At 43.0% G+C, this 27,504-nt stretch overlaps 1 protein-coding gene across 6 annotated transcripts; it reads right to left on the bottom strand.

Moving 5' to 3' along the window:
• Positions 1-1,548: 1,548 nt before the first annotated feature.
• Positions 1,549-26,512, bottom strand: LOC115402937 (nectin-4-like). Of its 6 annotated transcripts, none has more exons than XM_030111617.1 (10): positions 26,360-26,512; positions 25,300-25,509; positions 20,182-20,520; positions 19,779-20,081; positions 17,412-17,505; positions 13,643-13,797; positions 5,178-5,274; positions 5,032-5,080; positions 3,015-3,077; positions 1,549-2,915 (listed from the first exon to the last, which is right to left on the bottom strand). In XM_030111617.1, the coding sequence occupies exons 1-9, from the start codon at positions 26,457-26,459 to the stop codon at positions 3,018-3,020; spliced, it is 1,407 nt and encodes a 468-aa protein (XP_029967477.1). In that variant the 5' UTR covers positions 26,460-26,512; the 3' UTR covers positions 1,549-2,915; positions 3,015-3,017. The 6 variants fall into 6 exon arrangements, with proteins under 6 accessions (XP_029967477.1, XP_029967476.1, XP_029967479.1 ...); XM_030111616.1 differs by having other exon boundaries at positions 3,029-3,077; XM_030111619.1 differs by having other exon boundaries at positions 3,029-3,077; positions 19,917-20,081.
• Positions 26,513-27,504: the final 992 nt, after the last annotated feature.

Below are 27,504 nucleotides of genomic sequence, written 5' to 3'. Positions count from 1 at the left end.
CGCAATTCATTAGTCATTTCGAACAGCATACTTACTTTTTTTGTGAGGGCGAGCTGTTGTTTATTCAGAGTTGAGTCGGGGAAGGTTTTCAGGACGGACACAATGGAAGTGGATGGTATTTTGGTTCCCCCTCGTCAAACTCATCAAATACACATTATAACAACCCCAAACACTTTGGTGGGCAAAGTATAATCTGCACATTCACTACGCTGTGAAGTATTAATGCAAAATTATGAGATTGAGTTGTTTATGCGAAGATTGCTAAGACGGAACTACTTGTCTGGGCGTAGTGATTTCAAAAGAAAAAGTAGTTCCCAGTATTTGCTTCAGTGTCGTAACACTACAATATTATTTGTTGGTGTTTCACAGCGTAGTGAATGTGCGGATTATAATTTGCCCACCAAACTGTTTTGGGGTTGTTGGATTGTGTATTTGATGAGTTTGACGAGGGGGAACCAAAATACCATCTACTTCCATTGTGTCCGTCCTGAAAACCGTCCGCGACTCACCTCTGAATAAACAACAGCTCGCCCTCACAAAAAAAAGTAAGTATACTGTTCGAAATGACTAAATAATTGCGCTAAATGGGCCAATTTGCCAAAATGTTGAAGTATCGCTTTAACAGTTTATTTCAGGCAATGACGTTCAAACATGACTTCAATACAGGGATCATTTAATCAACCGTAACTGGACAAGTAATACATGTGCTTGCATAGCTCATATAAAGTGCTTGAAAGGGAGTGGGATAGGTAGACAGTGATGTCAAAAGTTGGCCAGCTTAACCTTCATATTGCACATTTATTTGAATCATGTGTACAAATACCGACGATCGTGAATAAAAAGGCACAAAATTATTGATCTGATAACAATTAAACAGCGTTTTAATCAATTCAGGTCCTGTTTGGACAAGGAGCCTGTGTCGAAGGTTAAGGTGCACGGCTTTGGAATTTAGCTGAGCCGGTTAAAAAGACTCAGAATTAAAGTACATATTAAAGGTCTAATACAACATTTTCTCGAAAAGACGAAGCCCCACGTCTGTTACTCACTTTTTGAACAACGCGCATGCGCCAGACCATCCGCCCGGCTCTCCTGCTTCTCCCAGGAAACGCGGAAGTGTACGAGCGCGATCTCCTCTTCTCCGGCGTGCACGGCTCTGTTTACAGTTTCTGCGATCCGCCTCGCTCATAAATAAAGCTTTTTTTCCGAAACAGCTACAGTTTCATTATGTCAGACTCGCCGTCGGTAAGTACGAGCTCAGAAGCTCACCGGCTACATAAACACTCTGAATGCGCATGCGCAAAAGGAAGACGCTGATTGGGCGCAAGCACGGAGAACCGCCTTACGAAAGCAGCTCGTCAGAATGATTGACAAACAGACCCACCAATTATTTAGGTGATCCACCCGGAAATCAAAATGTTGTATTACACCTTTAAAGCTCGGGTAGACGATGTTGTCCAAAAGCATTTTTGTCATACTGAGTGAAATGCTCCTCGCCCCCTGGGAGAAGCCAATACATTATGTGGACGGAAAAAGGTGCGGAAGAAATCTGACCACTGTAGCTGCCACAGGACAGTAAAAACTCCGACCAATCGTAAGGCGCAGAACCAATCAAATCCCTTGCCGTTCCACCAGCGTGTACATTTCAATGGCGTGCACTGGCCCTGGTTCGGTGCGCGCACGCGCGTTGCCAAGGTGCTCTCGGCGCTCGCGGCTCGCGTGAAAAATAGAACAAAGCAGAGCAGGCGTGCTGCGCTCATATGCACGTTGTGTGCAGGCAGTCAGAAAGGTTAATGACATTGGAGGCGATCACAAACTCCGCGTGCGCGGCGCTTTCGCGTCCAGTGCGTTCGCTCCCAACAGGAGCTCCTCCAATGGGGTGGGAGCTGGGCGGAGCCTTGGGAGATGCTAAATTCGTGCTACATGCTAGTTTTCCAAAATCGTCGACCCTAGCTTAAATGCTGGAGTGATTCATGAGCAGGTCTGAGATCAGAAAACCAGAACAACTTTGGAACACACTCACACTATGACGGCTAAAACTGAAATATTCTGGACCAACTTTTAACTTAGAGGAACGTGGAATCAGAAGCTTGAAATATACAAAGCACCGAACATGAAAGGAAGTCTGACACGTCGATGTAACCTGAAGCCTTCACGCTCTCAGACACAATCAGTTGTTGAAAACACACAAACAGGAGACGTTGGACCGTTAAAGCCGTTGCTTTGTGTGGGGCTACTCATCCACAGCTTCAAGTTTTCAAAGCAAACATCTGCTGTACTTCCTGCTCTGTGGCCACAGCAAAGGAAGTTTTTGGCAAATATGTAACGATAACCTTTTAAATGACTTTTAATAACCTTCATCAATAATTTGGTAAATTACCGTGAGACTTTAGTTGAAAGTTATTTTAGGGTCTAAATTATGCAAACAATAATCAAAACTGTTTAATGAAAAAAACAAAGGCTGTAATCTACCCTAATGGACACATGCTTTCTGGCTCCAACACGGCTACAATGTACTCAGTAATTAATAAATGATTAACAGGTAGAGAAAAGAACCAGTGCTGCATTATTGATATGAAGAGTTATGGTATGCACGACTCACACTGACTTTCTTACTTTAACTGAATATTCCACAAACGTATATTGAGAGAAAAGGATTAAGGTCACTAATACAACAAGACTACCAGATACTGTATTACTTCAGGTGACCAATTACTCATCGTATTTTATGTTATTGTTCCGATAGGGAATAACTACCATTGAGCTGTTCGCTACACTAGAATTTAAAAGGTTGCCAAACTCTGCAATCAGATTTTAATTTTACATCAGTTAAAAGCCACAGATACGACGACAGCAAGTTTCCAGTCAACCTGCTTTCAGCTTCTTGCATCAGGAAGCCGCAGACATCACTGAGGGACCTGGAAACAGACAAATGAAAGCTACACATGTAAAAAGCAAAATAGCTCAAGCAATTCTATCAGCTGTACTGAAAATGAAGCCATGAAATACAGACTAACAGGCTAAACTTCACCATTTTCATGTGAGCCGGAAGAATCCCTTCCTCTCCCAGTGCCTGGTACCTGGGGACAGACACATTAGGCACGTTGACATGGGCCACAAAATCCTCCTTATAATCAGATGTTAAGGTGAAGGTGGGATTGTAAATGTTTCATATAAACACCTGAGTGGATCCGCTTCACTCAGAGCGGATTATCTTTCGCATCTGATTGTACGAGGTCGTCTACGCCGATCGTACGTCTCATATAAAAAACTGGTGACGGAGGGGTGGATTGTACGGGCGGATTATTTGTTCTGCGCATGCGTTCAGAGGGACAGTGATGTGCCCGGTAAACAGGAAGCAGGAATCAGGAAAGTCAAACACAAGCAGAAGAACCGGATGGTGGCTGAGAAAAACTTTTGGATGGAGAGGCGAGATGGCCGCAAATCGAACAGCGAGTTGATCAAAGAGCTTCGTGGTCGACGACCAGCGGGCCGCTACGACCGGCAGAGCGGAGGGCCGGCAGGTGGAGCGGAGCCCCATGGGACAGAAGCCAGCCGGCCAGTGACAGCAGATTAAACCGCACTGCTGGGCGATGAGGACTGCCGACTGCAAAGCTAAAGATCAGAACTTGAAAGTTCCACAAGAAACCTGACGTGCATGTTACAGATATGTCATCCACTGTGGAGGACACCATGTAATCCTCTTCAGCCAGGGCCCATTTATACGACGATTGAACGAGGACCACTTTATTAGCCGTCCATGTACACAAACGCGTTTAATTAGACTGTTTTCAATCGGATTGTAAAAAACACTCATGAAAACTGGGCCAATAACAAGTGGTCAAAATAACATCTCTCTCCAACAGAAAGGCTTTTCTACAGACTGTCTGTAGATCTCAAGACTAAAACACTCAAAAGGGAAAGAGCATTAAAACAACAGCGATTCAACAGCTCTGTAACGGCTCGCTGACCATCTGCGGGGTTCTGCAGCATGAATGGAGACAGCCAATGGCAAGTTTAAAGGGGAACAGTCGTATTTACAATCTGGACCTTATTTCACATTCATAACAACAACATTTACTCACCCGTTTGACTTCCGTGTGATTTGCAGTTGGTTCGGAGATAATTAGATACTCCCATATCCATATAACGGCAGCGGGCGGGGCACCGACATGCAGCCATTACAAACGATCTTTTCTCTTATGTTTGTTGTGGTGTGGTAGATACATGTAAATTTATTAACTCAGCATTACTTAACGCTATTGGGAAGTCCACAAACCGGCTCGATTGAGCAACTCTCTGGGAACTCTGAAGTGATGATGTCATCACACTGCGCCGTGGCGCACATTCATTCTGTTTGTTTACATCGAAGTAGCGTCTCTGCTCTGCAGTCAGACCACGGCATCTCGTGGGATATGGGAGTATCTAATTATCTCCGAACCAACTGCAAATCACACGAAAGTCAAACGGGTGAGTAAATGTTGTTGTTACGAATGTGAAATAAGGTCCAGATTGTAAAAACGATCGTTCCCCTTTAAGTCTCTTTATTCAAACACAAACCCCAACACCTGGGGAGGCTTTTCAAAATCCAAAACACTAAAGAACAGCTGGAGGCCCTCTTTCGGTGACCTCCAGCTACCAAGTCCTGCGACTTTTCCGACGTCGGCTGAGCGCCGCTCGCCCTTGCTGCCATCCATTCCCCCCTCACTGTCTGCTGGAGCGGCTTTAAAACTTTGCCGGCCCTGGAAGAAGGAGGGCTGAGGGCCAGTCAGTAATCAGGCACAGGAGATCACAGTTATCCCTCACCACATCCCCGTCTGCAGCCACTGCAGCCATCCCTCCGTCCTGCACCCCAGCTGAGCCAAGCCCCTCCACCACAAGCTCCAAGAAAGATAAACATCTAAAAACCTGCTGCAATGCTCCTCATCAAAAGCTCCAGAGGTAAAATGCAACATATCTCCAATAATTCTATCAGGAAAAAATTGTACTTAAAGAGGGAGACATGAAAATACAGGAGAGCAGAGCAAACCTAACCATTTCTGCTGAGTTGGAATCAGTCGGAACCCTGAGGACCCCACTGGATCTGAAAAACAAGAATCACACAACAAAAGTTCCATGTCATATATCCATGTACATTCATACATTTCATTGAGTAAATTGTGGGGTATTGGGCTGAGTACCTTGTAATGTATCCAGATTTATACCAGTACCACACTGCACCGATGACGTTCAGGAAAAACGAAAAACCAAATAAGATCCAAGGAGCAGGGTTGGATCCTGGAAGCAAAAAAACACCAAAAGAATAAAGAATGACTTCAAGAAATCATCTGTCATTAAAGCAGGAAATACATTGTTTAACATTCTAAGTCAGGGGTCGGCAACTCGCGGCTCCGGAGCCGCATGCTGCTCTTTAGCGCCCCCCAAGTGGCTCCCTGGAGCTTCTTCAAAAATGTATGAAAATGGAAAAATATGGGGGGATATATTTTTGTTTGAATATGGTTTCTGTAGGAGGACAAACATGAGAAACATTCTTAGAGTTTTACAATGCTGTAAAGGCGTGCTTAATAAATAATACATTTCAACATTCATGTCAACGAAGATTTACGTCACAGCCTGCGACAGCGCTGGGGCGCGGCACCAGGCAGGTGGCTGCTGTAAACAAACCGGCAGGTCTGTCATGGGCCATGGATCCCAAAGGTAAAAAGAGAAAGATAGATATTCAAGTAAGAATGGACTGAATCATTTGCTTTTATTGCCAATGTGGAGATTGCCTGCATGTTTGCTTTGTAACGAGAAGTTGTCAAATAACAAAATTAGTCATTTGGAAAGACATTTTCAGGGAAGGCATGCTACATTTGCAGCGGACCACCCAGTTCGCAGAGAGAGAAAAAGTTCTTCTGAAGAAATTAGAGGAGCACAAAGATCGATTTAAGAAGTGAATTGCATCTCCAAACTCCTCGACTGCTGCAAGTTTTGTTGCAATCCGAGAGATAACGCGAGGAAAACCGCCTCTCTCCGCAAAGACGGTGAGAGAAACGGCAGGCGCAAATACCGCCCGCCTCAGAGGAGAGCTGCAGGCCTGTGTGAAGACTGAAGTTTCATCTCACATGTCCGATGTTGAGAAGTTGTCCAGTGATGTCCGAAAACAGAAGTCACATTAAACGGGTGAGAACACAATCCTGTCAAAGACACATATTTGTCATCAAAGTGCCTGTTTTTATAAAGAGATTTCCGATTTTTGTCAGTATTTTGAATGACACGCAGGGAGATTATTGTGTTTTATTGCTCAGGTCCGAGGATTGCTGCTGGTGTTGTGCTGTCTGTTGCTGAGAGAGGAGGAGGAAAAGAGAAGAGGATGCTGCTGCGCTGCACCCTTCACTGACTTATTTATTTGCAGAAAACTACAGAGAAGAGGATAATGCACAGAAATCCAATTTAAACTGCCTTATCTTAACTTCATGCTTTACATTTTCAGAAAGCTATTCTACTGTCTTTTACTTTTTTAAGCAAGCTGCCTTTTAATTGCAGGCTATTTTTTTACTCGTTTCCAAGTGTGGCCTTTTCATTTGTGTCTGTTGCTGCCATCAGTGGGAAAATAGAAAAGGATTGTTCTGCATTTTATTTATTTGCACTGACTTAGGCTACCTAACTTTGCATTTGCAGAATGCACAGAAATGCACTGAAATCAAAATTAAACTGCTTATTTTCATTTTATATAACCTATTTACCTTTTCAAAAGGCTGCTGTTCTATTTGTACAGTTGCAGGCTGTTTTTTTTTTTTTTTTTTTTAAATTGGTCTACACTTATATAGCGCTTTTACACTGCATTGACAGAGCCCAAAGCGCTTTACACTGCATTAACGCACTCACCCATTCACACGCACATTCACACACCAGTGGAGGCGGCTGCCATGCAAGGCGCTCAGTCCATCCACTGGGGGCAGTTCGGGGTTCAGTGTCTTGCCCAAGGACACTTCGACATGCAGACAGGGGGAGACAGAAATCGAACTAACAACCTCCCGATTGCAAGACGACTGCTCTCCCCACTGAACCACAGCCGCCCCCTAATTAGTTTCCAAATTATACAAACATCCAACATACAAACAAACAAGAACAAGGACAGTCCCACGCGGTGGAAACAAAAAATAAACATTCAATACAAAAAGCTCAACCTTGTTCACAAAAATCTGGGTATTACGGGTATAGAAGTTTGGTTGATTTACAACTTAAATATTGCTATCTTTGGGGATATCAGTCCAAATAAGTCCGTAGAGGCCTGTCTGTAGAGTCTGAGCATTCTCTACACCAATGTAACTCAGAAATGGATGCCAGATTTTATAAAATAACAGAGGCTTATCTTTTAGCCAGTAGGCCATTGCTTCTAAAGGAATAAGTTCTCTTATACTCTGCAACCACTGTGAGAGATTAGGCGGTTTGTCAGAGATCCATTGCAGTAGGACACATCGTCTAGCACCAAACAGAAGGACTTCCAACAGACGCGACGTGCAAGAATTAAGGTTCAAAGCAGGATGTAAACCAAGGATACAAGACAGTGGGGTCAAATTCAGGTCTCGACCAAATATATCATAAATTTCTTTACAGACCTTGCACCAGAAATTCCTAATAAGGGGGCAGTCAAAGATACAGTGGTCGTATGAGCCTTCTGAGATCTTACATTTTTTGCAGTACTTGGAGAGTGTGGGGTTGAATTTGTTCCTTAAGACTGGAGTGATTTGGAGTCTGTGAATGATTTTTAATTGAAGTTCCATGATTTTGTTGGTGGACAGACAGCCAACAGAGCCCAACCATACATCGCCCCAGTCATGATCCGAGATTGACACCCCTAGATCTGCCTCCCAGAGCCGTTTAAGGTGGCCTGTGCCATCAGCTGGGGAGGACAGAGCACCGTACAACCTGGTAATCAGTTTCCGGGGCTCTGAATCTTGTAAAACTTCCTCTGTGGGACAGCAGAAGAACCCACCAGGATGTAACCTTGCTTTTGAAAAAATAAAACTCCGAACCTGCAGGTACCTAAAAAATTGTCTGGAGGGAAGGTCGTGCCGTTCAGCTAGTTGATTAAAGGAAATGACCGTACCATCAGCTATTAGATCACCTATTGTACTGATGCCCCTCTCAGACCATAGAAGAAAAGCACTGCCATCAAGGCCGGGAGGAAAGTCTGGATTATAAAGTATGGGAGTCGAAAGAGAGAGCAAATCCCCTCGAGTCCCTATCTTCTTAAGATTCCTCCAGACTTTCAAAGTATTTTGCAGGAGATAATTTCCCCTCACCTTATTCGACACCCATTTTTTAGAAACATAAATGATATTCTTGAGAGGGATTGGATCCAAAGGGGCGGCTTCGATGTTAAACCATGTGGTTCGGGGGTCATTTCGAAGCCATTCCCAGAGGTAACGGCCAAGGCAAGCCAATTGATAATATTTCATATTTGGTAGAGATAGCCCTCCTTCGCCCAAGCGAAGTTGCAGCTTTTGTAATTTTAGCCTGGGGCGTTTGTTCCTCCACAAAAAGGACGATAATGAGCTATTTAGGACAGAGAGAAACTTTCTGGTCAGAAGAGCTGGAACCATTTGAAACCTGTAAAGCAGATGGGGCAAAACATTCATCTTAAAAAGGTTTACCCTGCCTATAAGAGATAATGGAAGACTGGTCCAGCGGGCCAGGTCCTCCTTAATTTTACGGATTAGAGGAACAAAATTGGCCTTGTAGAGATCTGAGAGGGAGGGAGTTATGTATATGCCAAGATAATTGAACCCAGAAGGTGACTATCGAAAGGGGGCTGTACTAAAGGAAGACCAGGAGGTATGGGAAGTTAGGGGCATAGCTTCTGACTTTGAATAATTAATCTTGTAGCCAGAAAACTGTCCGAAGGTTCCAATGATCTCAACAATTCTAATAATAGAGGATTCAGGGTTGCTTAAAAAAAGCAGAACATCATCCGCGTAGAGAGAAATAGTGTGTTTCTGAGAGCTTATAGTGATGCCAACTACCTGAGGGTCACTTCTTATTACCTCTGCCAGGGGCTCAATAGCGAGTGCAAACAGAAGAGGGGAAATCGGGCAGCCCTGGCGTGTGCCACGGGCAACTGAAAATGAAGGGGATTTCAAGCCATTCGAAATCACGGATGCACGAGGAGAATCATATAATAAAGAGATCCATTTAATGAAGTCATCTCCGAGATTGAATTTAGAGAGGACATTCAGTAAATATGGCCATTCAACTCTATCGAAAGCCTTCTCGGCATCAAGAGAGATTACGACAGCTTTAGTTTCCAAGTTAGTGCTGGATTGGATGATATTCAACAGTCTTCTAATATTGTTACAAGAATTACGTCCTTGTATAAAACCGGATTGATCCATAGAGATAAGATTTGGGAGAACCTGCTCTAATCTTGTAGCTAGAATTTTTGCAATAAGTTTCCTATCTACATCGAGCAAAGCAATTGGTCTGTATGAGGAACAGTCCTCTGATGGTCTGTCCTTTTTCAGAATCAGCGAAATATTGGTGTCCATCATGGTATTCGGGAGGTGGCCAGAAATAAACGAATATGATACCATTTTAAGCAGAGGGTCAATTAGCAGGTTCTGAAAAGATTTAAAAAACTCAGGAGTAAGGCCATCAGGGCCCGGAGCCTTATTATTTTGCAGTTTATTGATAGAAGCAATAACTTCTTCTCGTGAAATGGGGCTGTTTAAGAAATCTCTCTGGGTCTGAGAAGCTTGAGGTAAATTAATGACCGAGAGAAAGTTTTGCATCAGGGGCTGAGATTGAGGCTCAATTTCAGATTTATATAAAGATTCATAGAACTCCTGGAAGCGTCTGTTGATATCCTTACTATAATAGATTAGTTTACCTGTCTCATCACTTATAACAGAAATAGCCTGTGAGTTAGATTTGGACTTAACTAAATTTGCCAAGTATTTACTGGACTTATTTCCAAACTCATACATTCTGTGTTTAGCAAAAAACAGGGCTTTCTGGGCCTCTGATGACATAAGTGTGTCCAGCGCTACTGTTACGGAATCAATTTGAGATCTCAAGTCACTGGTGGGATTAAGGTCGAATTCTCTCTGGAGCTTCTCCAATTTCTGCTCCAGATCTAACCGTTTTGCTTCCTTCTTGTGCTTGAGGTGAGTGGAAAAGGATATTGTAATGCCCCTGGACACAGCTTTGGCTGTCTCCCAGAGTACGTTGGGAGAAACATCTGAGGTGTCATTCTCAGCCAGAAAAAGTTTGAAGTGCTCATTAAAGTATTTTAAAAAATCTGGGTTTTTAAGCAGGTGGTTTTTAAAACGCCACTGTGGTGGGGGGCGCTGCTCTTTGCTGTGCATAACTAAATACAGAGGGGCATGATCTGAAATAACAATATTACCCATTGAACATGAAACCACTTTTGAAAGAGCCTGACTAGGAGTGAAGAAGTAATCAATCCTTGAAGAGGAATTGTGTACTTTAGAGAAGAATGAATACTGTTTATCTGTGAGATGGAGAGCCCTCCAGGTGTCAATAAGATCCATATCTTTACAGCAGCCTCGAAGTGACTGATTAGCACTGTTATTAGATCTCGACCTAGTATGGGATTTATCTAGACGGGGATCGAGGCAACAATTAAAATCACCTGCAATTACTGAGGAAGCGACAATCCAGTCAGAAAACAGAGAGAAAGCTTTGGTGTAAAAGTCAGATGGACATATTGGTGGGGCATATATATTCAAGTAAGAAACCCTATCACCATAAAGACATCCTGAGATCATTACATAACGGCCTAATTGATCACTCCTGACCTTCACCTCTGTGAGAGGTAAGGCTTTATGAATCAGAATAGCCACACCTCTGCTCCTCGATGTAAAGGAAGAGTAAAATATTTGGCCAACCCAATCCCTCTTTAATCTGTGGTGATCTAAGTTATCCAGATGAGTCTCTTGAATGAAAGCAATTTGTACCTTTTCCCTCTTTAAAAAAATAAGAATTTTCTTCTGTTTAACAGGGTTCTGCATCCCATGCACGTTCCATGAGCAGAGTTTAATTACTGAACCATCAGCCATAATCAAACAGGGTTTGAAAAACTGAATACATCCCTAAGATAGCAAAAAAGAAAAAGAAAAAAACCCCACACGTGTGGGAAATGGACACCAAACACAAATAATATTAATAAAACCCGGCCCAACCACCCCAGTGCTTCCCCAAACGAAGCACCGAAAACCTAAACTGCTGTGCATCTAAACTGTGCACTAGACCAGTACTCCAAAAGGATATAAGCGTTAGCGTAACTACAAAGAAGAAATTACAAATGAGAAATTAAACTGAGATGAGAAAAAGAGAAAAAAAGGAGGCACGAGGGAGAGAAATTGTAACCAACCCCAGTCGTAAACATAATACAGTATTATTTAGTATAGTTTGTGGGGCCAGATTGTTTTACAGCTCAAATCTTCAAAGTCTGCGACTCACCCCGAAGCAGGAGACAGTGGTACCGAGCTGATAGTCCAAAATAATATATCCGAGTCCGCCTGGTTGACCGGGTACAGGAGATAATGTACCCCGGAGAAGAGTTAAACATCCAGGTCAGAAGACGCGGGACCGGCCGCTGTGGTCGAACTGGTGCTATGTTCTCCTCATAAAAAGTTTCTGCAGCGCCTGGAGTATTGAAAATATGCTTCTCGCCATTAAATGTGAGCTGCAAACGTGCGGGGAACAGGAGGCCGTATCTGACCTCAGCGGCTCGGAGCTTCTGCTTAATGCTGCTGAATGCAGCTCTCTGTTTAGCGACGTCCACGGTGAAATCCGGGAAGATGCGCACTTGCTGTCCGCGGTACATCAGTGGAGCTTTCTCTCTCGCGAGCCGGAGGATCCGTTGTTTAACCTGGAAGTGATGGACTTTAACAATCATCGGGCGTGCCGGGGCTCCTGGTTTGGGCTTAGGGGCCAGTGAGCGGTGGGCTATATCCAGCAACGGGAGGGAATCGGAGTTATCAATGCCCAGTAGCTCAGAAAAAAAGACTGACATGAAAGATGTTGGCTGAGGCCCCTCGATGTCTTCGGGGACTCCCAGGATCCTCAGATTGGATGGTCTGCTTCTGGACTCCAAGTCCTCGGCCTTAGACACCAACATCGCATTGCTCTTGCTCAGCGCCTCATATTTAGCCTCCAGCTCGGCGACCCTGCCGTCAATATCTTGGAGTGACGATTCAACATCCGTGAGGCGAGAGGCGTATGAGTCAAGCGTGGACTGGAGTGTACCGATGGAGGCTCGGGATTCGTTTCGGAAGGATTCAATCAGTCTCATCACGGAGGTAAGGGACGGTTCCTCCTCCTCCGGGTCGTCGCTGATGTTCTGTGGTAGCGGGTTAGCATCAGGGCTAACATCGGTCTTGTCCGAAGCCCTCATCTGGCGGCCCCTCTCGGCCCGCTCCTGGCGAGATCTGCCTCTCCCTGTCATCCCGATGGTATTGCTAACCAAGTCTGGGCTTTGAGAGCAAAAAAGTAGTTCGCCAACTTATTTTAACGAAATATATGCAGGAGCTGGTCAGGACGCGCTTACTCCCTATGCATGCTCCACAGCGCCCCCCGCAGGCTGTGTTTTAACTGCAGGTGTTTCATTGCACTGTTACCCAGATAATGGAAAAGAGAAGAGGATTGTATTACTGAATTTTTGAAGAGGATTGCACTTTATTTACATGGGAAGGTCTGACATTACAGGAGGCCTATTAATAATAGGCACTTTCCATTTGTTTTTTCAAATCCTCAAAATAAAAGTGACACCAAAAATGTGATTTCTTTACTGTATTTTTATAATTTCATCAATATGACAAAACATAATACATTAATATTGTAATGGAAGTTAAACTTAAAGCACCAAGTATCGTACAGCAGTGTAGTCATGTGGTGTTTCATTCTTTCCAGGATGCTGCAGGGAAAATAACATTCAATCAAGATGCTCATTATGTATTTGTAGCTAACTTACTAATTTTGATAGGCTAATATAGCTAATATACACTTACAGCATGTGTTGCCTTCATATAAAGCTTACAGAAGACTTTTAATTTTTTGCGGCTCCCAATATGGCTCTTTGAACACTTAAGGCTGCTGACCCCTGTTCTAAGTGTGCTTTTATATTTAGTTTTTGCTCTGGCTGTGACCTTCATTTTGAGACTATGCATGACATTTACATCACTACCATTGTCTCCAAACGCCATTCAACTCTGATACACACAGCAATATTCTTGTTGAGACAAGTTTTGGAGCAGCCAAAGCATCAAAGGGTCGATTACCAAGACCATGAGCTTTATTAACATGACTGGACTTGCTGTAAGTTCTTAATGGAACAACCACTGTCTGTTGTGTACTGGGTGGAGGGTGAGCAGTCATCCATTAAGCCATTAGTCTCTGTTGTGTTGGTAACAGACTAAAGTCGCCACTTCTGTCAGCTCTGAGTTAAACTTTAAAGCATTTCTGTGTCGTTCATTGAAAGAAGAGAAAATAAATTCTCATCCTGAACAGAAGTCGTTCCCTCTGGGCCCACTATCCTATCAAGCCTCTGGAAGCACAACGTCACAGAAAAATACCACGTTTATTTAAAAACATCAGCAACACCAATCTACTATGTAAAACTGTGCCTGAGCCTCACCTGAACATACAGTCCAGTAGACCTGCTGGCTTTGTTGTCCGTATGGGTTTGAAACCTCACACTGATAGAAGCCTTTCAGATCAGAAGCGCATCGCAGAAACGTCAGCTTCCCACCATCAACTCTGAAGTCAGACTCGGGTAAAGTCTTGTTAGATCTGAAAGAGAGACATAAGACCCAGCATGAGATGGAGGGTCTGAGAGAGGAATCAGACCAACAAAGAACTGGACCACAGGACAGTTTTTAATACATTATCTTGACTGACATGCATTTTCTGTGCACATTTCTGGTTTTTATGAAGTCTGTCTGGTTTCTAGTCTCTGACCTGTTCAGTGTGGGTGACCCTGCCTTGAGGACTGGGCTCTCTAAATCATGGAGACACAAACTGTCCCACCTCTGGGGTGAGCCGACGTTGTTTAGCGGTGCACACATATTTCACGCATTACGGTAAAAGCGAAAACAAGAGGATTGCAAAACTACTGCCTTGGATCACACTCGCCTTATTCATAATTAATAGAATACAGATGAATACTGTTGATAAAAAACAAAACTGAACAACAAAGTAAATGAAGGAAAGCTTGTGCTAATGCTGATTTTCAGTCAATAGGTCAAATGAACTGGGAGATATTGAGCTACAATACTTTATCTCTCTTACAAATATTAATATAAAATTTTTGCAATATTTAAAGCTAAAACAACGCGTTGTTTGAAAGAGACACTACAGTAATGGGATTCACAGGTGATTTGGAGTAAATAGGTAAAATAACCTGCAAGCTATAGAGAAAAAAAAACTTTTTTCATAAAAATATTAATAAAAATCATTAGGAACATTGCCAGAGAAAACAAAGAGGTGTGTCTGAACCAGACTGTGTAGTAATGTGATTCGCAAGTGATTTGGATACAGTATATCAAATAACCTAGGAGTTATTGAGCTAAAATACTGTATTTTTCCTAAAAATATTAAAACAAATGATTGAAAATATCAAAAGCTAAAACAAAATGACATGTCTGAATCAAACACTGTAGTAATGCGATTCACAAGTGATTTGGAGTCAAAAGGTCGACGAACCTGGGAAAAGCAAAACACATTGAAAGCTAAGTTCTCATTAACAAGGATGGCCTATTATGAGCATACAGCAGCAATTAGATCTGTTAGGGGAACAGGGCAACAAGAATTAACATTAATACACCATGTAAAGTGGGATCTGCTGGAACTTGGTATACCGGTATCAGTGAGTGAGTCTGCCCCCTGGGTGGGGGCGCCACCACGCTGGGCGGTGTCCCACATTGTCCCTCAGAATCATACCCCTTGTCCCCCTTTGGACTCATTAGCAGGTGGTCACCCTACCTACATCACCTGCCATCATGGAATTGCAAACAAAAGTTCTGTTGTCGGTTGTATTCTGAGAAAAGGAGCTCTCCTCAACCTGTTTAATGTATGAAACATGTTTTTACTATTGGATGTTAGATTCTAATATTTGTTTCAGTTCATTGATCTAAAATATGAGTTCAAATAACAATAAAGAAAAACAGTAAAGCTTCTACAGTAATGCTGGAGATGTTTGTTTTGGATGTAAATGCAGCGAAAAAAGCAGAGAGTTTCAGCAAACATGAATAAAAGTCTCCATCATGAAATTAAACTGCAGATGTATTGATTAATGACGAATGACTTTCAATGTCTTGAAGTATATTCCATGATGAAACTTTTACTCACGTGTGGGGAAAAAGCACAAGCAACATATTTAAAGGTGCTGTAGGCAGGATTTTGCTAGTCAATGCTAATTTTTCTGTGTTTTCTTTGGATTAAATGTTAGAGTATCCTTTGATAATGCTTTAGGAGTGTAGTATAATTGCACTACTGCGAGGGCGCAGCGTTTCCATCTGTCTCTGTTCTGAGCTGAAAAGGAATCTCGACAGCTCCAGGTATCTTTGACCAATCAGAAGAGCCCCTGAGGCTCTAACCGTGATTGGTCGAGGGGCGTTCGTCCCACGTTCTTGTGGGGCTTAACTTGCGTAAGGGTGTGATGTCAGAGAAAACAGGACAGGATTGGCTGTGCTGGGTTTCAAATCGCCATCTTAGATGGGTCAAATGGTGGAGATGCCGAATCCTGCCTACAGCACCTTTAATGAAATGTTTTATTTAGTATTCCCACTCATGGGTGATGAAATAGATACATTATTTTAAAAAGTGCCCAGGCGAGAAAAACGAGAAACATGGTTGATAAAATGGTTCCACAGTCTGAGTAACTGATGAGAGATGACAAACTACAAAATTCCAATAACATAAGCTTATCAAACAAACTGAAAAATTTTTCAGCCTTTCTTGTTTCACTTGAAAATTTTCAAAGATACATTTTTTTTTTATGAGTTGTGTCAGAACTCTCCATATTTTTGTTCATCCTTTTTTTGATGCAGAATCAGGAGTTTCACCTGGCAACGTTTATGACGGGTAACGAAATACAAGCATTTAGCCAATTAGTTTGCAAAGCAGAAAAGGAAAAAAGACCCAACGCAGAAAATATGGAGAATTCCAACTGGGCAGTGACCGTGTGGAGTTCCTCTGAGGGTTAGAGTGAAAATCAAGAGGAACAACTTGTGGATGTAGCGGACTGCTCACTTCTGCTTTTCTAAAGCCAGGTTTACACTTGCACGACTTTATGCCATGATGTTGTCGTGGCAAGGCGTGCCAATCTGGAGTCACGAACCGGCAGACTCCCGCACTGTTCACGACTAGTTCACGCACAGTTCATGACCAGTTCACGGACAGTTGGCGCACAGTTCACGGACAGTTCACAAATGCGCCCGTCAGTGTCGCGAACTGACACGACGCATTCACGGCAAATTCACTCATAGTTTGCGCATAGTTTACGAGCTTCCCGCACCGGCACGACGTGGTTGCGCGCGCAATTACGCGCGTCATATATGAGTAAAAAGGGGGCTTCCCCAACCCCGGGTCATTTTTGGATTTGCTGTGGAACAGACAACATGCTGAATGCCAGAGACTCCATCACTGCAGAGAAGAGAAGATCCTGTACCTGCAGCTGCTCTGTGTTGAAGAGCAGCAGAAAAGGCGCTGCCGAGGGCCCTGAGCTGAAGGGGGCCCCGACGGACGGCTGACATCAGTCAATTTCAATGACAAATTCAAGGAGCTACACTTGATGCTGCAACGACAGTGGGTCGAAAATCCCCCGCACGGGGCCCTTTTCCAGGTACTCGCCGGTGGCCACGACTGGAACGCATTCTCCCGCATTGTCCCGACGCGTTCACGGACAGTTGGCGCATAGTTCACGGCCGGTTCGCGATATTTTGTCGTGACCAAAATTTTGAACATTTCAAAATTCTTGTTCCAACATGGCACGCAGTCCCGACGGGTTTACGCACACTTCACATCACTTTACGAGTGGTTTGCGACCGTTTGCGACTCGATTCGTGGCAATGCATGCCACAGAATCGTGCAAGTGTAAACCTGGCTTAACATTTGCAAACATCAGTTTCATGACTGCAGATAAAATAAAATCAAGCTCCATTATGAAAACCAGGTTCCCATGTGTGTATTTATAGATTCAAAAAGACGACACACATTTTCACATTGAGTTCAGGAGTCAATAGTTCACAACATTTGATCATCTGTATGTGTGTGTTTGTTTGTGTGTGTGTGTGTGTGTGGGGGGGGGGGGGGGGGATCTTACAGGATACAGGTGAATTTCAACATCAAAACAAAATAGTCCAGTTTGATTAAAAGTGTGTAGATTGATATTTAGATAACTGTACCTGGTCCACCTGACGCTCGGTTCTGGGTTTCCCTCAGAAACACATTCAAGCGTGTCGTCTGACGTTTCTACGATGGTCACGTTCATGGGGGGAACTGCAAACAGGACAAGAGTGAGAGAGTTATTCACAGCAGCTCCAGCATGCTTAAAAGAGGAATTCACAGAAATAGTTTCACAGTTACTGCAACCACAAGATGCTTTTCTCTGGTGTGACTGAAAATGAATGATCTCACCTCAACTTTATAAAGTATTTAAAAACAAAGACCGCTGCAACAAAGTGCTGTACACACAGTAAATACAGATAAAAACTTTAAAGCATCAGGTGTGAGCAATAAAAGAATAAAAATACAACGAAAACAATAAAATGGAGACAATAAAAAAAGGAGCCGAGTCTCAAACTGGGATAAAAGTCAAGGAGTAAAAAGTGTCTTCAGATGAGTTCAGGGGTTCGTCTGACGGGCCGTGGCTCATTCCAACACTTAGGAGCAACAACAGGAAAAGCTCTGAGCCTCCGTCTGGACCTCGGTGCCTCCAGGAGCAGCTGATCAGCTGACCTGAGGCCCCGGCAGGAGTGGAGAGGTGAAGCGGGGCGAGGCCACTCAGAGATTTAAATACAAACAAAAGAATCTTCAAATCAAGTCTAAAGAGCACGGACAGCCAGTGGAGGAGAGGCAGGATGGGAGTGATGTGTTCCCTCTGGTGTGCTCCACTCAGCAGTCGGTCTGCAGCGATCTGAAGCTCCTGGAGACGTGGGAGTGACGACTGGCTGACTCCAACATAAAGTCACTGTCTGGAGCCACTGGAGCCAAACACTATCACCTCTTTTTTTCCTTCAAACATAAAAAATTATATTTGAAGGCATCATGTCCAAGATTTCCTCTAGTGAAGTCAGTCGTGTTTGAATTTGATCGGGTATCTTCCACCAGTTTACCACTACTGACACAGCCTGCAGCAGCTGAGGTGTAACAGATGGAAATGATGAGAGGAGGAGCAAACTGCCACCTGCTGAACAACTCCCTGCTGACATGAGTGACTCAAGAAAGAAAGAAAGAAAAGAACGCCCCACTTTACAATCGAAATGGGCTGCTCTCTGAAAAACAGTCCAAAAATGGTCCAAAACCTTGAAAAACCAGAAGCTGGTTTAAAATAAAAGCCTAACTTAGAAAATTGGTTACTCTTTCTACAAATAGCCCCAAAATTTAACCCAACAGTACACACTAACAGATGTTGGGTTAACCCTAGTGTTGCTAGTGGGGACCTTTCTGTGTGGAGTTTGCATGTTCTCCCCGTGTGTGTCCACACAAGTTAACCCAAAAAGGGGTTTGTCCCTTTCTGAACCAGCAGTTTGGTTAAAATGTTATTTCTTAAACAAAAATGGTTTTTACTGCTCAGCAACAAATAGGTTTGTGTTACTAAAAGAGTGCTGACATTGAAATGCTGCTGTGAACAAACAAAAGTTGAACTGGATCCTGGTGGCGACTTCTGCCTTTGGCAACAGAGCAGCTGTGAATGTCCCAAATAACACTGAGTTTGCAGTGAAAACAGATTAACTGGATCAAAACAGGTTCGGCCTTTGCACAGCGACTCAATGACACATTTGAAGAGAGATGTCCGTGAAGCTGACACTGAAAAGACGCTCTTTCTGCTTCACTGGCAAATTTTAAAGAAACCGGATCTTACTTTTAGCTGCGAAAGTTTTCAGCAGTCGATGCAGCTTTTTATGCAGATGTGCTAATTTTGCTTTCGACTTCTGAAGTGTCAAATTAAAAAAGCCACAGCACTGCACTTCTTTCATTAGAATGATGCCGAATGAAGTGGAGACCAAACCACAGCAGAGGGGAGAATGTTAGAGTCTCACAGATCCTCGTCTGCAGCAGTGAACTGAAAAGCTGACATTTGGGTGGAAAAACAAATCTTCCATATAAACATGCTTCATTCAGGCACATCCTTTTGATATTATATCGTCTGGTTTCAATTTTTTGAATTTGACTCTTTTTGAAGTCGCTTGTAAAAGAAGAGTTTTCAAAAATTAAAAGGTGACTGAAGGGATTTCTTCACCACAGAAGACTTCTTAGGGTTTTCATGACTGTGAGTCAAACAGTCACAAAATAAAGTATCTTCAAAATACAACATGCAGAGCAATAAGAATTAATTCAAAGCCTGAAATGACATTTAGATAAACAGATGGTTCAAACTTGCTTCCCTCTGACACTGATCACAATCTTTTATCTTTTTAAACGTCCTGTCATGTCTATCTGCTGTAAACATTCTTGACTACATGAGTGTGACTATCTTGATAAAACTGATAAAGTAACGGAAGAACTGGAATGAGAACATCCATCAACAAGTGAGGAAGGAAAGTACCTACAGAAGACCTGTAAGGTGAAAGCCTCGCGGTGTTCTTCTGCCAGGGCCGAGCTGTTGACCACACACTGCACTTCATGACCGCTGATTTCTCTCCTCGGCACTCCAAACAGCGACGACACCGTGGTCGTGGTTCCATTACCGTGCTCCGTGACGCTGGTCGTTTCCCTTAAATTCTTCTCAAGAGCGCCAGTGATCCACCGCAGCTGCGCAGCGGGCCGGGAGGCAGCAGCTGTGCAGGTGGCAAGAAGAACTTCTTCATTTCCCAAAACAAGAAGGGTGGAGTTGAGGCTTGTAGCTGGAGGGACTGGAGGAGAATGAAAAGTAGACAGAAAGGTGAAAATACGAGCAAGAAGGCAAGACCAGCAATTTTCTCTCATGTACCTCACATACTAAATGTCATGTACCTTCTACTCCTAGAGGTATTTCTGTACTGTAAATTCCACTGGGAAACAAAGAAAAAATACACGTGTAGCTTCCTTCATCATTTAACGAAACATTGGATATTTGTAGAGTTCCATTCCTCTCTGCAAAATGTCCAATGAAACTGATTCGAGGATCAGGACCATCGACAAAACTTTGACCGTTTCCTTCTGAAATGGTGAAAAAAAAAGGATTTCCAGGCATTCCTCTGGTCTTCCTCTTCCATGATATCTGAGTGAGTCTCTTCTCCTGAGTCATCTTGCAGGGTAAAGTAACATCATGTCCCTCCACCACGGTCAGGTCTCCACCAGTCACTGAGACACCTGGAAGAACAACAACATCACTGAAACAGAGACATAACTACATAATTATACAGGAATCAAAACCCTGTGGGCCTGAACAATGAGGGAGTTGAAGTCATGAAGATGCTGCAGAATAGAAGATAAATTAAAGCAAATTAATCATCACATACAAACAGAAAGAACTGTCTGTAGATATGTTCTACCGGTCTGTAAGTAAGGATGATTTGCAACAGCGACAAAGAAATAGTAATGGTGTGAATAAAAAAACTGCACAAAATGAAACAATAAAACACACAAACACAGGTCCTGTTGGACCTGAGTAAATGTTTTACTGGACGGTGTGGACGAGTTCTACAGCTTTAGATGTGAACCGTTTGAGGTCATTTTGGGAGAACTCTGCGCTTTAACAACACAAGATCAATCCTGTGTTCTGCCTGCCATCCATCATGTTCATAGGATTGTTGTAAAAAACAAATGAAGGCAAATCTTTCAGTATTCAGAAAGACTTCTGTGATACTGAGTCACTTCAATGTTAAAAATAAAACCAGATGATCTTGGCTATTTTTCTGGCTAGGGCAACTTTGAAAAAGATAAAACACTTGTATCAAATTGTACTTTACTTCTGGTTATGAAATACATTGAATTACATTTAAGAAAGCACAGAAGAGCAGATTGTTTCAAACTTATTATTCTATTTGTTTCTGTCATGGCCAGCCCCCCCGGCCTCCTCTGGGGAGGCTGTTTGTTTGATTTCCAGGTGGGCGGTGCTGGAGCGGGTTTTTCAGAGGCGTGGTTCCAGCTCATCAGCCTGATGAAGTTCAGCTGTTCTCCCGGTCCATATTTTAAGTGGTGTCCTTGGCTGTAATCAGCGCTGGATCTTAAAGGGGAACGGTCGTTTTTACAATCTGGACCTTATTTCACATTCGTCACAACAACATTTACGCACCCGTTTGACTTTCGTGTGATTTGCAGTTGGTTCGGAGATAATTAGATGCTCCCATATCCATATAACGGCAGCGGGCGGGGCACCGACATGCAGCTGTTACAGACGCTCTTTTCTCTTATGTTTGTTGTGGTGTGGTAGATACATGTACATTTATTAAGTCAGCATCACTTAGCGCTATTGGGAAGTCTGTAAACCGGCTAGATTGAGCAACTCTCCGGGAACTCTGAAGCGATGATGTCATCACACTGCGCCGTGGCGCACTGTTTCTTTACATGGAAGTAGCGTCTCTGCTCTGCAGTCAGACCACGGCATCTCGATCGGCTTTTTTAGGCAGTCAGAGTTTATTTTCAGCTGGTTGTAACTTTGGTACAATGGTCTGAGTGTGCATATATCCTGCTGTGAAAGTAAAATTACCAGCTGGACGTCACTGAGCTCACAGGCTCCCACTTCGTGACCGGGATTTATTGAAGCTATGGCTAATAGCGCTCAACACGGACCCCAGCATCACTGTTCAAACTTTACCACATTTGGATTATCGGGTGTGTCGTGCCCACTTCACATCGGAGGACTTCTTCCCAGTTCAGGAAAGAAATGAAGGCCAGAAGATCCAGAGAATGAATCTCAAAAAGAATGACATTCCAGCGGCTGCAGGAGGAGAGCAGGTCGAGGTAACATGAAGCTATGCTATTCATTTTTTTCTTTACTAATGTCTAGAGGTTTTACTGTTTAGTTCATTTGAGCAACAACAAAGGATGATACAAGTATATCTGTCAATGACAAGAGTTGTACATAAACAGTAAAATATTCTGTACACTGTTGCTCAAAAGGAGTAGGAACAAGTTTATAACATTCTAGCCAACTCTAGACATTAGTAAAGGAAAAAATGAATATTATTAGCATCACGTTACCTCGACCTGCTCTCCTCCTGCAGCCGCTGGAATGTCATTCTTTTTGAGATTCATTCTCTGGATCTTCTGGCCTTCATTTCATTCCTGAACTGGGAAGAAGTCCTCCGATGTGAAGTGGGCACTACACACCCGATAATCCAAATGTGGTAAAGTTTGAACTGTGATGCTGGGGTCCGTGTTGAGCGCTATTAGCCATAGCTTCAATAAATGCCGGTCACGAAGTGGGAGCCTGTGAGCTCAGTGACGTCCAGCTGGTCATTTTACTTTCACAGCCAGGATATATGCACACTGGAACCATTGTACCAAAGTTACAACCAGCTGAAAATAAACTCTGACTGCCTAAAAAAGCGATCGAGATGCCGTGGTCTGACTGCAGAGCAGAGACGCTACTTCCATGTAAACAAACACAGTGCGCCACGGCGCAGTGTGATGACATCATCGCTTCAGAGTTCCTGGAGATTTGCTTAATCTAGCCGGTTTACAGACTTCCCAATAGCGCTAAGTGATGCTGACTTAATAAATGTACATGTATCTACCACACCACAACAAACATAAGAGAAAAGAGCGTCTGTAACGGCTGCATGTCGGTGCCCCGCCCGCTGCCGTTATATGGATATGGGAGCATCTAATTATCTCCGAACCAACTGCAAATCACACGAAAGTCAAACGGGTGCGTAAATGTTGTTGTGACGAATGTGAAATAAGGTCCAGATTGTAAAAACGACCGTTCCCCTTTAACCTCTGCTAAAGTGTGTTAAGGCCCCTACATACTCCACAAGAACAAGAACAAAGTTCGGCAGGATGACGTCATCAAGCTGCCGAAGAAAGTTCGGCAGCCTGCTGACATTTCATACTCCAGCCGAAGCGAGAACTCAAAGGCCACGCCCCTCTGAGGCCACGCCCCCTCAGTGCTGGCTCCGCTTTTCCAGCAACTTTATCCAGCAACTCTACATGGCTGATAGTGTAACAATGGCGTCTTTATGGAAGAATTGGTGGAGGATTACTTATTGAAGCTTGCCTTCCATGAGCAGATGAAGAAAAGAGGACTCCAGTCTCCTGGTTCAACAGAATTCACCACTTCACTGTCCTCATTCAGGTATTGTTGATCGTTTAATCTCTTGTCGGTACATAAAATAAACAGAAATAAGCCCATTTTGTTCTGCAACAGCTGTAAAAGTTTATTTATTTTTTTGGCTGGAAGCAAGGCAGGTTGGATGGCAAAAAGATCAGAGAGCTGCAGAGTTGATCGTGAGAGCTTCATCAGTTTCTCTATTGTTCTTTCATTATTATATTTCAATGTTCATCTATTTAGCCAGTAATACCCCCCCAAAAAAACTTAATATAAGTAATACGTGTCTAAATTATTATTCAGAGTATTTGGAGGAGCCACATTTGTTACAATAGCAGACAGATATGCGCTGCTCCAATATTAATTTATACACACGTGTATATATATATATATATATATATATATATATATATATATATATATATATATATATATATACATAATTTTATTTATACATCATTATAAAAATAATTCCGAATATATTTCAATTTCTACATGATTTTTTGCTCCTGCTTTGACCATCAAATCATCAGGTATTAAGACACCTTGTGTGTTTTTGATCCGTCTCTAGATCCAGTGGCACGCTGAAGAAAAATCTCTTTAACAGGCAAGGCATTGAAAATTATTTTTATCATGATCTGCACAGATGCAGCTGCTGCACCACCCATGAGATACATCCACCAACTCCACCTGCACTGCTGCTCCTGCTTAGTGGCAGTGTACAAGGTGTAGGAACCAGAGGGTGGAGGAACCAGCAACCTCCAGGACCAGAGAGAAACGTCAGGACTCTGATCATCCCAAGAAATGACTTTCTGGAATTTTCCAGACTCCTCTGGGACGGGAGCCTGGCAGGAGGGAATTATAGGGACGGTTATTAATTTATTTTAAAATCAAGAATCCAACAAAAAATATTTTAAATAAATGTAACTCGTGTAAAATCAGGTGAAAAAGATGATGATGTTTGTAAATATTGGGAATGATGAAAGAAGGGGCAGACATTACAAGTTATTGTTCTTTCTGCTCCTTTTTCTTTCATTCTTGTATTATTTTCTTTTATGTATATTTTTTGTTATCTTTTGAATGAAAATAAACACACACAAAAAATACAGCAATCAATGTGAATAATTTCTGCCATGTCTTTTAAAAACGTTTCATTCAGAAGTATATCGTTTTTTAAATTCTGGTTCAATTTTTTTGGGAGAGATGTGAGGACTATGCAAGTTGTATTTATTTATTTATTTTTTCGGGGAAATGTGTTTGTGATATCTTGGCAATAAAGCCATTATGGTTGAAGATTATCAGAGTGGTGAAATCCATCTTTTGGAAATGTGTTCACTTCAGTCATTAAATAAAATCAGTTTAAAAATGATCTGAGTCCAGAATAATTTTCAGTGTAGTTCTCCGTTGAACAGTGGTAACATTTTGTTAAACAGAAAGAGGTACAAGTAATGTAATCATATAGCCTACCTGGACAGTTAAATAATTCTAAAGATGAAATCGGCTGACTTTATGAGGGACTGTTGCAAAACCTGGAGCTTTCTGCTCCATTCAATACCGTCTCTTCATTCAGCTCCGCTTTGACAATAAGTGGGAGTGTCAATGTGAAGCAGGAAAATCTGACCAATCAGAGAAGACTTCTCGATCACCCAGCCGAACAAAGTTCTTACACGAGGAGGGCGCGAGGCTGCCGAAATTTGTTCGGCAAGGAGGCGGTGCGAGAACAAAATTACGTTACTTTCTTCTCGCACCGCCTCCCTTGCCGAACTTTGTTCATGTTCTTGTGGAGTATGAATAGGCCTTTAGACGTGCCTGCTTCGACCTGCTCTCGTGAACTCACTCAGTTTTTCCCTCTGCTCTCCGCTCTGCCTGACGCTCACCTCGCAGCCTCCTGCCGCTCCTGCCGCCCGCCTGCTCCAAGTACCTCCGGACTCGGATCCAAACCTTGGACTGGAACATGCCCAGACTCACCTCGGACCCAGCTTGGTCCGACTCAGCTTCTGGACTCACCTTTGTTCTCCGAATAAATCCGTTTTTTTTCACCTGCCATCTGTTCTCCCGTGTCGTCTGCGCCTGAGCCTCCGACCCGACTGTAACAGTTTCAAAGGTATTATTCTAACTTAGTAAATAAAATAAAGGAAATCTTGAAAAATAACCGACACATTCTTAAAATCAAATGACTAAAACTGTGCTTTGTATTTTTCTTTGTGTTGCTTGTTCTTTTCTAAATTTTCTAAGTTCTTTTTTAAATTGATTTTCTGAAAATCACAGAATTACAGTGAAATAAGACATGAAGATGGGATAGAGAGCTGGTACCGTGAATCAGCGTATTTACTTGATGTTTGCGTTCTTTGCTGTGTTTTGTGGTGATTGAACTTTGATTGGAAAAAAACAGCATTTTATAACATGCTTTTTCCTACTCCTTTTTGAGCATGTTGAGGTTTTCCTTGTCAATGCAGTGTCGTCATACACACACACAAACACACACACACACACACACACACACACACACACACACACACACACACACACACACACACACACACACACACACGCACACACTTACACCCACTAACGAAAGAAAACTGTGGTGTATTGACCCAAATAGTTGATTATGTTTTAATGTACACAGAAGTTTGTACTGTGATGGACACCGTAGACAACGGTTGTCGAAGGCGCGCGCCATCTGTTTGAAAAGTTTGAAAAGTCCGCTGTTTCCGCATCTATAATACATGACAAAAACAAAGACTGCCGCCTTGTACACAGTAGAATATAGGTGTCCTCCAGGATGTTCACCTTCAGAACAAGTCAACTTCACTCATCTCGTGATCTCTGCAGAACTTTAACTCTCTGTCGCTTTAATAACATTATATGAAGAATGACGGAGGTGCTCACGGCCTGGACTGTAACGGAACAAAGACGGCAGGAAAAGCTCCATACCTTGTGTATTTCGGCTGCAAAAGATCACCAACATCAGAATCAGCAGGTTGCATGACGGAGCAAAACGATTCCGAGGAATATGATGACTGAAAAGGTCCATAAAGGACGGAGAGCAGGATGTGACTCCTTCCCATCTGCTGTCTGCGACTGCGGTCAAGCCCGCCCTCATTTCAGAAAGCACGGTCAACCTAGCACTCAATTGACTCTGTGGTGCGCGCATACTCTGTGCATTACGGGAACAGCGTTTTCACAGTGACTTCACAATAAAAGTTGGGTTAAGTTGAATGAGATCTTCCTTTTGATTTGGTTAGCCGAGTTAGTTTTCTTAAGTTTTCACGACCTGGAGTGACAGGCACAGTGAAACTGATATTCTACTGCGACAATACAAAGTATCAAAATAAACACGAACACACACCAAACACGAACAGACGCCCAAAGAAAAAACAAAAAAAAAAAAAAAAAAATCCTGTTGGCAACAACCCAGTCCACTTCTCACTGAAAGTAGGCCACCCCAGGGTGCAATTCACCAAGTGTCATCCAGATCTGATGTGTATTTTCAAAGTAAGAGCCCTCTGAAAAAGCGCATTTTTGACTCATCCAGCCAAATTCAAAGTTGCATTGCTCCAAAACGCCCTGTTGCCGAGCAACCATTCCACTTCTGACTGATAGTACGCCCCCCCAGGGCCCCAGTCACCAAGTGTCATCCAGATCTGATGTGTATTTTCAAAGTAAGAGCCCTCTGAAAAAGCGCATTTTTGACTCATCGAGCCAAATTCAAAGTTGCATTGCTCCAAAACGCCCTGTTGCCGAGCAACAGTTCCACTTCTCACTGATAGTCGGCCCCCCCAGAGTCCCAGTCACCGAGTGTCATCCAGATCTGATTTGTAGTTTCAAAAAAAGAGCCCACTGATAAAGCGCATTTTTGACTCATCGAGCCAAATTCAAAGTTGCATTGCTCCAAAATGCCCTGTTGCCGAGCAACAGTTCCACTTCTGACTGATAGTAGGCCCCCCCAGGGTCCCAGTCACCAAGTGTCATCCAGATCTGATGTGTATTTTCAAAGTAAGAGCCCTCTGAAATAGCGCTTTTTTGACTCATCCTACCAAATTCAAAGTTGCATTTCTCCAAAACGCCCTGTTGCCGAG

This window comes from Salarias fasciatus, chromosome 16 (genome assembly GCF_902148845.1).
Source record: "Salarias fasciatus chromosome 16, fSalaFa1.1, whole genome shotgun sequence".
Lineage (NCBI taxonomy): Eukaryota > Metazoa > Chordata > Actinopteri > Blenniiformes > Blenniidae > Salarias > Salarias fasciatus.
Note: the sequence above shows the minus strand (reverse complement) of the source record. Positions and strands in the feature narration are given on the sequence as shown.

Bases quoted from the DNA above. Each gene is read 5' to 3' on its own strand.
- LOC115402937 (XM_030111616.1), bottom strand. From the start codon at position 26,459: ATGGACCTTTTCAGTCATCATATTCCTCGGAATCGTTTTGCTCCGTCA. The intron at 5,275-13,642 runs GTGAGGCTCAGG...TTTTGCTTCCAG, and splicing joins CTACTGGACTGTATGTTCAG to GATCCAACCCTGCTCCTTGG. The intron at 2,916-3,028 runs GTGAAGTTTAGC...GTCTGTTTCCAG, and splicing joins TTCCGGCTCACATGAAAATG to GTCCCTCAGTGATGTCTGCG.